Source organism: Pseudomyrmex gracilis, unplaced genomic scaffold (assembly GCF_002006095.1).
Source record: "Pseudomyrmex gracilis isolate BER0280 unplaced genomic scaffold, ASM200609v1 scaffold_387, whole genome shotgun sequence".
NCBI classification, from domain to species: domain Eukaryota; kingdom Metazoa; phylum Arthropoda; class Insecta; order Hymenoptera; family Formicidae; genus Pseudomyrmex; species Pseudomyrmex gracilis.
Genome location: NW_018020971.1, coordinates 37,958 through 48,271, shown reverse-complemented (window position 1 = coordinate 48,271; position 10,314 = coordinate 37,958). Strand labels below are relative to the sequence as shown.

The following is a 10,314-nucleotide window of genomic DNA, read 5'->3' as shown; positions in this document are numbered from 1 at the left end:
ATCTCAACTTTCGATTGAGTCTAGGCCGAACTCGATCGGTTTAGCCGTTGTTGAGATCGGAAAATCTCGATATTGCCATTTGGCCATTTTCGCGTATAAGAGGCACGGGGACCTCGCGCAGCGCGCGCGCACTTCGTTTGCGCATATACTTGGCGCGAGGCACTACCGTGCCTCTTGATAAAATAAAATCGCTCACTTCTGAACTTGCTTCGCAAAGAATTGAGATATGCTTCTTGTCCCTGCCCATAAGGGTATCCGGCAACGAGAGTGCAGACTTTTACGCCAAGAAGGCTCTGGACCTGCCTGAACTCGATGGGTCTTTTAAGTGTCCTTTCAGCTCTCTGTTCCCGGTCTCAGAAAGGAGGTGCTGGAGGAATCGAAGGAGTTCCTGCTGGGGGAGGCCCGAACCAAAGAGTAGGTACTTCTCTTGGAAAGATCAGGTTCTTGATAAACCGTGGTACGAAACAACAAGACCACTTCCCAGATGTTTAATCTCCTTTATCTCACGCATTCGTACTTTTCCTCGCGAAGTGTCATAATCTGATCTTAATGAAACTTTGTGTACATTTAGATAAATAGATGAATTTTAAAAATATCAGGTGATGCTAAAAAACGGTTTTAGGGGGTGAAATTATCCCTAACATATCAAGCGATGTTTAGCTTTTTTCATGATATCTTACAAAAGATTGAAGATATCAAAAAATGTTTCATACAAAAGTTTTATAGTTAAATTACTTCTATTTATCTATGTTAATAATATTACAAAAAAAATTATTTACACAAATTTCAAACAAATTTATAAATAATAATATATAAATAATAATATATAAATAATTATAATAATTATAATAATTATAATAATTATAAATAATAATATATAAATAATAATAATAATAATTTATAAATAATAATGATTGTTGAGAAATATTATTGACGTGGATAAATAGAAATAATTTTTTTATAAAACTTTTGTATAAACAAGTTTTTGATATCTCAAATGGTTTTTAAGTAAGAAATTGAGAAAAAAATTAAAAAATAATTATTTCCAAAACTTCCCAAAAATTGTTTTAAGTAATTTTTTCCATATAAATGACTTATATATATATATATATATATGTAAATGATACAGATGTCATTTATGTCATGTATATGGAAATAATTACTTAAAACAATTTTTGGGAAGTTTTGGAAATAATTATTGTTTTAAGTAATTTTTTCCATATAAATGACATAGATATATACCCTAATAGGCACATTTGTGAAAATATTGCAAAACTGGCCTCATGAATGGCGACGATTTTGCAATGATTGCACAAGATGATTCGCCATAACGCAATAGTTTTGTCGAAATAAAATTTTGTAAATAATATTTGTCAAAAATTGCGAAAAAGTCGTTATGCATTTCCACAGTATATACCTCCAATAGGCAAATTGTGAAAATATTGCACAAATATGACATCATGAGTGACGACGATTTTTTGCATTTCTTCATATGCAATCATATTTCTACATATTTGAAACATTACATAGCTGAATTTCTTTTCTCAATTATTGAACAATTTCTTTGTGAATCTTTGTGAAATTAATTTTGCAAATATACTGCTAAGATGATTCGCCATATTGTTATTCTTTTGCCGAAATAGTATTTGGAAAGTAATTTTGCAAACAACTACAAATATTTCAGAAAAGATCAATGTTTTTACATCTATTTCCTAAAATATGCCTGTATATTTGATGCTTTCGCGGTGTGTAGTATTAACATACAAAGATGTTTGAACCGCGTTAGTGTCATTTTTATACCGACGTTTCGTGAACATTACAGCTCACTTCATCAGTATACTACTACTCAGTATCAGGCTGCTCTTCAAGCCCTGATGAAGTGAGCTGTAATGTTCACGAAACGTCGGTATAAAAATGACATTAACGCGGTTCAAACCCGAAAAAACATCTTTGTATGTTAATATGTCTGTATAAATATGTCTGCAAATTACAATTTTAATGCAAGATTTCGTCACATAATTTTGTAAATGGTTTCCTATCAGAGTATATGCGACAAAGATAGCATTCAAAACAAACTCAAAGAATTAAAAACCACTCTGTAACAGATTGGCTATATTACAACAAATAAACAAAGCAATTAAAAAACATCAAACTAAACCATTTACCAACGGTCAAAACATGCTATCACAAGAACAAACAAAAGACTTAAAGAAACGACTTGCTTTCCATACATACAAGAGGTCACAGATAAGATAGGCAGAATTCTGAACAAATACAACATATAAACAATCTACAAACCTCCGAGAAAAATAGGATACATTCTCAACAATCCAAAGGATAAAAGACCCCTATTTGACACATCAAAGTGTACAAAATACCCTGTTCATGCGGTAAAGTATACATATATATGAAACTGGTAGGATGATAAGCACACGGCTAAAAAAACATCAGTTAGCAGTGCGTCTAAAATAACATTCACAATCGGCATTAGTAGAACACCACTTGGAAACTGGTCACAAAATCATGTTTGACCAAATTCAAGTATTAAACAAAACTGCAGCTTACTTTCTTAGAAAATATATGGAGTCCTTGGAGATATATACGAACATCCAAACAATCTCAACAGAGATAATAAACAAATGACCAGTCCACTATGGCAATTTATCGTGCCATAACGCCCCTACTCCCTTTTTGTCACATTACCTTACCCTTACTATTACGCCCCCCTTCTCTATACCTGGCGCTAAAAAAAAGGACAAGAGCATCTCAGTATCAGGCTGCTCTTGAAACCCTGGTAAAGTAAGCTGAAATGTGTAACAATCCGTCTTTTTTTTTCCTGGAAGGATAGCTACACCGGATGACAGGTAGAATAAAGAATTCAGAGTGCGATGTGATTTTAATTTCAATCAAATTATAGATTTATTTGTATTCAAAGACTTTTAGTACAATATAATAGAAGAGATACGTAGTAAGCTATATATGATAAAAATGACCAATAATAGGTGTAGATAGATTAGATGAAAGAACTAGATATTAATGCTTTGGTACAAATATGTTTCGTAAAAGCAAAGATCGACAAAGGAAGTGGTCGCGTGAATGAGTCGCGTGAGTTTCGGCGCGTGTTGTTTGCGCTGCTCAGCGGGCGGGTCGATAGGAATTCACGTGCGCGGGTTTTTTATACTTTTTTTAGCCGCTGGCTCGCGTTTCGGGAATTCGTTTTCGAGCTATCGCTGTCTCCGGCCGAGAGAGAGCCGTTCTTTCTCTTGAATGAGAAAACGGAGTGGATGCTAACGCTCTGCTTGCCGAGCGTTACGACACCCGGCAGGGAGAGTGAGTCTTCCCGAAGAAAAGCGGGATCGGTGAGGACGCTCTGCTTGCCGAAACACCCGGCAGGGAGAGTAATTCTCCCCGAAGAAGAGCGCGATCGGTGAGGATGCTCCGCTTGCCGAAACACCCGGCAAGGAGAGTAATTCTCCCCGAAGAAGAGTGGGATCGGTGAGGCCGGGAAGTCGTCGAGACACTCGACCGAGGCGGCTTATGCCCCTTGGCTTCTCGGGTCTGAGCTCGAAAGGTTCGCAGGCTCTCTCTCTGCTCTCTGGCGGTCCTGAGACCCCGTTTTATACCAGCGATCTACCCCCGGCTTGATAACGCAATCGGCCGGTAATCCTCGCTCCGAGGAGCGGGGAGGGTGCCGCGCGGATAGTGGGACGGCGAGTTCCATGGTACGGTACGGCGCGCGGTGCGGGGTTGTCTCACTGTCTCGCGGCGTGGAAGCGTGCGGGGAAAGGTATGCCGTTTCGAGGCAAGTTTTTATATTTTATTCGGGCGTGAAAACGCCGTTTTTGTGCCGGGGCGGTTGGTCGGTCCCGGCAGTAACGATACAAAATATGCGTATCGTTACAAATGTTCACGAAACGTCGGTATAAAAATTACACTAACGCGGTTCAAACTCGAACAACATCTTCGAATGTTATCACAATGTATAGTAAAATTTGAAAATTATTCATAAACAAACAGAAAATTACTTTAGAGACAAAAGTGACAGATGAGCAAAAATATCTCCAACAACAGTACCAAAATACTCTAAATCCTTAGTTTTTCTATATCAAACATTTTGGTTTACTTTCTCTTTTACAGGACTTGGACGACATAGCTGGACCTCTGCTTCACAGAACGGCCGACACGAATCGGTTCTTACGAGCAGACAGCAACGCAGCATTAGATCAAATGATACAACATCTGCCGCCTTATAAAACCATCGGTATTATCGTGCTTCGAGGAGCAAGGTAAAGGTCTGAACTTCTGATAAATGTACAAAAATATATTTTTCTACTGAGATTATTTCATTACAGTCATCAAAACTCTGTCGTTCGCGCGGCGACCGCTCGGCTGTTATCGGACATCACCGATCGCATCGGACCCGATCATATTATGATTTTACCGCGTGACGTAAGAGATAAGTTACTAAACACGGGCGCGAAGTTGCTGATGGATGGGAATCTAGACGCGAGGTAAAGAGACACTTGATTTCTTTTTTGTCTTGAAATCATAATAAAACGTATTGTAATTTCAAACTTAACAATAAATTTACAATTTTTTAGAAATCACGCGAAGAGAATGTTTCGACGGTTGACTCTCTGCGATGGATTTCGAAAAGCATTGACAGACGCGGTGCCAGAAACGACGTTAAGACACATTGACAAAACTATGAAAACATTGTAAATCAAGTCGCTCTATCGTAATTAAAAATCTGCGTAAATCTGTGCAATTTTGCCATTTGTTATCGCTGTTTGAAACTACACTAAAAAGACTGCTTTATCTTGAGAATGATCTTAGAAACTTTACGACGAAAAACTTTTCTACACATCTTTTTTTTAAGAAATTAAATTACGCAACATGAAAGTTTAGTCATTTATATCAAGAAAGACAGAAGAAGACTCGAAAAACGATCTTTTATCGACAAACTTACCACGCGAGGAAGTTTTGATACTTGTAATTTTAAATATACATGTATATATATGCATCTACATTAAGTTTTATATACGATTGTATAGAACATGCACTGTATGATGCAAGTGCATTTGGACTGTGCCTTCGTATCGATGATTGTAAATCTTGCAATAACAATTTTAGCTCAATTACTTTATAGCGTTCGTAAATTGTTGACGCCGTGTACTTCGAAAACGAAGGAAACATTGTCTTAATGTTGTCTTTATCAACTCTATATTAACGAGTTGCAGGAAGAAGAAAAATATAAAGATTAAGGAAATCTTTTCTAAGAAAAAAATTCATTGCTGATGGCAATGAGTCTGTTTCAAAATCAATAATAGGCTTTTGTAAGCCAAAACTTCAAATTTATTCATTTGATAATATCATCGATTTATTGCAACTCGAATATTAATATTGAAATATTCAATACGGTAATTTTGCGTGTTAAAGATATATAATGTAAAAAAATATCGGTGTCTATACATTTTACAGAATAAAAATAATTGCAAACAATTTTGAAATTTGTTTGTGAGAAGACTAATATGTTGAAACAATTATGTTGAATAAGTGACTGTACGTTGAAACTATATTGTGTATTAAGAGATAAAACTCGTACACATTTATACATAAATATACATATAAAATAACAATTTATGCGCATACACAATGTTGTCACACGAGAATAACTGTTCATTATTGAAGGCATATAGAATATAAATATATATGGGCAAATTTATCGTAGTTTTTATTTTTGATGGACTTTTTAATACTGATAAATCTAAGTTGTGTTTTATATGCACAAGACGTATTTTTTTCGTATACTTTTTAGTAATAACTATGTATAAAAATGCAGAACGTTCGTGTTATTGCTGGCTTTTAAAAGTACACTAAATCGATAAAAATATAGGAAATCATAAAATTTATTCTGTTCCTTTCGAATTTGTGTTTCACTTTTAATAACTTTGTACTTGCGCCGTGTTATATAACACTTTAGTAATAAATGAAAAAGTTACTGTGCATTCATACATCTTTTTCCTGAAGGTGATGCCATCCCACGACACATGCATGTTCTTTGGACGTCCGATATATGCTCTCAACATATATTGGACATCCAAAGGACATCCATGTATTTCGATATTCCGAGAAAAGTTTTTTTTAGTCTATATTAACTGTGAACTCTTTCTTATATCATAACTTACCACGGAATTCATGTGGCCAATTTTTAAACCCAATTTTATTAGTTATGACGTTAAGAGTACGCAATTTAAACATGATTGCAATGTAAAACTGGAAAGAAATATAAGTCCACTTTATTCAGGTAAACTTTGCGTTGTTTACTTAAAACCATTAACGCCTGTAAATAGGTGGTTTTGAATCTATATTTGACATGTTAGTCAATATAAGATGTAGTGCCGCACATTTGAAAAAAAAAAAATAAATAAATAAATTTTCATAAAAGTTAAAACTACGGTGGATTTGCTCATATATATATACAGGGTGTCCCATAATTGTCGTCTCACCGCTTGCAAGCAAGAAGAAGGAGTTATTCTAAGACAAAAAGTCCTATACTACTTTGGAAGATTTACAATAATTAATGAGATATGAATTAATAAAGATCCGCTAATCAGCGTGCATCAGTGTAAGGACAGCCCAGTCTATCGCGCCCTAGCGACAAAATACAATAGCGCGGATAGTGCGCTGTCCGAACGCAGCCTATATGCTGTCTATGTATGCACATGTTATTCCATTAACTCCTCCCATTCCGTCGCTACGGCGCAATAGACTGGGTTGTTCTTACGCAGGATGCCTGCTGATTAGCGGATCTTTATTAATTAATATTTTGTTAATTATTGCGAATCTTCCAAAGTGGTATAGGACTTTTCGTCTTAGAATAACCTCTTCTACCTGTCTACAAGCGGTGAAACGGCAATTACGGGACACCTTGTATATATACAGGGTGTCCCAAAATTGGTGTAACATATTTCGTGAACAAAAAGAAGGAGTAAAACTGAATCAAAAAGTTTTATACCATTTTGCTAGATTCGCAATAGTTACTGAGATTTTAATTAACACAGATCAGCGAATAAGCATGCATCAGGTTGTCTTACGCGCGGAAGACAGCCCAGCGCGCTTACGGTGTTACCTGTAGCAATATATGGATGGAGGGGGGGGCTAATATAACAACATATACTCTCTATAACATATACATATTAAAATATAATCATGCGAAGCACGCCGAACTGTCCTACACGCGCGTAAGACAGCCCGATGCACGCTTATTCGCAGATATTTGTTAATTAAAATTTCGGTAACTATTGCGAATCTAGCAAAATAATATAGGACTTATTGACTCAGTTTTACTCCTTCTACCTGTCTACGAGAGATGTTACACCAATTCTGGGACACCTGTATATACCCAAATAGCCAAATGTGAAAACACAATATACAGCAAATCATTGTATAGATTAAGTTGCTCACCAATTGCTGTTGTGTTGTTTTTATTTAATGCAACGAAAATGTTTTTGTCACTTCAGTATCAACCCTGATAGCCAAGCATGTTTTGCAAAATCATGTAACTTAATGCTGAGCTGAAGTTTTCAACTAGTTGCTGTGTATTTGCTAAAAACATGATGCATAGTCATACGTAATCGACAACACGAAGGCAAATTTGAGACATTTTGTGTCAGCAGATTCAGAGCAAACGAAAAGCAACTATTGCTCATTACGTTGTCACCAAAATGACTTTTATTCATAGAAAACTCTGCTTTGTCATTCGTTTTCGACAACATAAGAGCAACATGACGGTAACAATACAAGACACCAATGTTTGTACTTCTGTCGTATAGTTAGTAAAAACTGTTGACATATATTTATTCTATCTTGTAACCCATTAAATGTCGAAAACGAATGACCATCTTTTAGAATAAATAAACAAAAATAATTATATTTTAGTAAGGAACAAGTGGTCTCGCGAACTGAGTGTAGGGATTGCAAATATGAAGGTCTCAAGTTCAAATCCCACACATCACCTTACGATTTTTTCTGTGTCCAGTACCTTTCATCGAGTTAATCAGTTAGATAGATAGATAGATAACGAGGAGCGGGGGGCTTGTGAGACCCTATTGTCACCTAGATCTATAAGATCCTCTGCGACTCCCGCTAGTTGTTTATCGACCAAGCTGCTAAAACCCGGCATTTGCTGCCAGGCTACACAGATGGCCGATTTTAATTATTTTCAGGTCCTCGGGCTCCACAAACATGGAGCCCAAAAATCTGAATCTTTTGAGTGCTAGAGACGGGCAGCGACACAATATGTGCACGCTGTCCTCCCTTTCTTCGCCGCAAAATCTACAACTACTCTCCTCAACTAGGCCTAAGTTGAATAGATGTGCTTTGAAGGCCTAATGCCCTGTGAGAAGACCGATACACAGTCTTTGTCTGTACTTATTCATTGTCAGTAGTTCCTTTGTCTTACCTGGCAATGGCTCAGTCATCAAAGCCTTAGCTTGGCGGCAGCTCTTCAGTATCTCCCAAGAGATCCTGTGCTCCCGTTTCAGCCAGTCCTTGATATGGTTTTTCCCTGTTGCAAAGGGAACTCCAACTATCTGGCAGACTGGTTTCTCTAAGGTACCCAGTTTTGCCAGACTATCAGCCACTTCATTGCCTTGGATACCTTGGTGGCCAGGTACCCAGACAAGCGTGATGTTGTTTCGCTCGCCCAATCTGTTTAGAGCTTGCATACAGTCCCAAACTACTGAAGATTCAGTGGTGGTCTTGGCAAGAGCTTTTATGGCTGCTTTGCTATCCGTATAGATATTGATCCTCCTAGTTTTTGTCTCTCTTGAGAGTAGGAGTCTTGCACATTTCAGAATGGCCAGGACTTCCGCTTGAAAGACCGTGGCCAATTTACCCAGAGAGAAAAACTTTTTGTGATTTGATCCTGGACAGTAGATGTCTGCTCCATAGCAGCCGTTTGCTCCAGATCCATCAGTAAACCATGCATGAGTGCCCGGCTGGATCTGAAGATTTTTGTTTTTCCAGTCCGCCCTGGTGGTCAAGTTTATAGAGAACGCTTTGTTCACTTGGCGTATTCTGGATATTCTGTCTTGCTTTAAGGTAAAGGGAAGTTTGTGAAGAAACTCGAGCCTGGTATGACCTACTCCGAAATCTCTCCACTCCCTCTGACACCTTAGTCTATATGCTGTGAGTTTGGCAGCGCTGATGACAGTCAATCTTAGAGGTGGAATGCAGAGTGCCACTTCCAGCGCTTCTGTTGGTGTCGTTTTCATAGTCCCTACCGCAGCCCTCAAATAATTACCTTGTAGGCTTTTTAGTAGGTTCTTTGACTCCATCTTTTCCATTCTGGGCCACCACACAACAGCAGCATATGTTAACCTCGGTACAAGTACCGCTTTGTATATCCATAGGGCAGTATTTAGTTTAATAACCCAGGATTTTCCCATTGCTCTTCTACACGCCTAGTATGGGGCGTAGAATTTGGATCTCTTTATATCAAGATGTGTTTTCCAATTCAGGTTGGTGTCTAAGTGGACTCCCAAATATTTTACTGACTGGACGTATTCTATATCTTCTCGCCAGAGTCTAAGCGGCTCAATGGCTTCAGGTTTGTATTTCCTGGTGAAAATCATGGCTTTGGTCTTTGATGGATTAGCCCTAAGTCCTTTTGATTGACACCAGTCTTGCGTGATCTTAAGGGCTTTCTGCATAGTTTCCTTAAGAGTTGAAAAAAAAATATCTCGCACTATAATGGCCACGTCATCAGCGTAGCCAAAGACAAAGAAGCCTTTCTTCTGTAATTTTCGTAGAAGTTCATTCGCGACCAGACACCAGAGCAGGGGAGATAAAACTTCTCCTTGCGGGCATCCTTTAGCGGGGAAATCATGCACACTTGAGTCCTCATGATTGGCAATCAGGGTTTTTCCTGTTAGCATGCTTTGTGTCTGCTAGAGCAGCGAGAATGTGATGCCCGGTCATTGCTTCTCTGATGACATCATATGAGATGCTATCAATGTCCAGAGGTCTCTCAGATGTCCAGGTGAGCTCCCTCAATGTCCAGAAAGGCGCCCAGGGCATATCCCTTTGCTTCCAACTGCACTTTGACTTCGCCCACGAGATGGTGCAAAGCAGTATCTGTTGATCTGCCCTTCCTGTAGACATACTGAGCCGGAGACAGCGGATGTATTAGCAAAGGGCCGATTTTCAGATATCTATCGACCAGTTTCTCCAGTGTCTTCAGTACAAAGGAAGTGAGACTGATCGGTCTGAAGTCTTTGGCTGTTATATGGCCATTTCTACCAGGCTTGG

At 38.0% G+C, this 10,314-nt stretch overlaps 2 protein-coding genes across 6 annotated transcripts in view; one reads left to right on the top strand and one right to left on the bottom strand.

Annotated features, from left to right (window-relative positions):
* Positions 1–6,346, top strand: part of LOC109860437 — a 57,511-nt gene extending 51,165 nt beyond the window's left edge. For 3 of the 5 annotated variants that reach the window (XM_020439518.1, XM_020439519.1, XM_020439520.1), the window contains exons 25-27: positions 4,138–4,286; positions 4,353–4,511; positions 4,602–6,345. In XM_020439518.1, the coding sequence (XP_020295107.1) occupies positions 4,138–4,286; positions 4,353–4,511; positions 4,602–4,722 (429 nt within the window). In that variant the 3' untranslated portion in view covers positions 4,723–6,345. Of the gene's footprint in view, positions 1–4,137; positions 4,287–4,352; positions 4,512–4,601 lie in introns of all 5 variants that reach the window. The other 2 variants (XM_020439522.1, XM_020439521.1) reach the window with 2 other exon arrangements.
* A 1,825-nt stretch (positions 6,347–8,171) lies between these two features.
* Positions 8,172–9,941, bottom strand: LOC109860441. The gene is made up of 3 exons (XM_020439525.1): positions 9,558–9,941; positions 8,465–9,467; positions 8,172–8,362 (listed from the first exon to the last, which is right to left on the bottom strand). The coding sequence occupies exons 1-3, from the start codon at positions 9,939–9,941 to the stop codon at positions 8,172–8,174; spliced, it is 1,578 nt and encodes a 525-aa protein (XP_020295114.1).
* Positions 9,942–10,314: the final 373 nt, after the last annotated feature.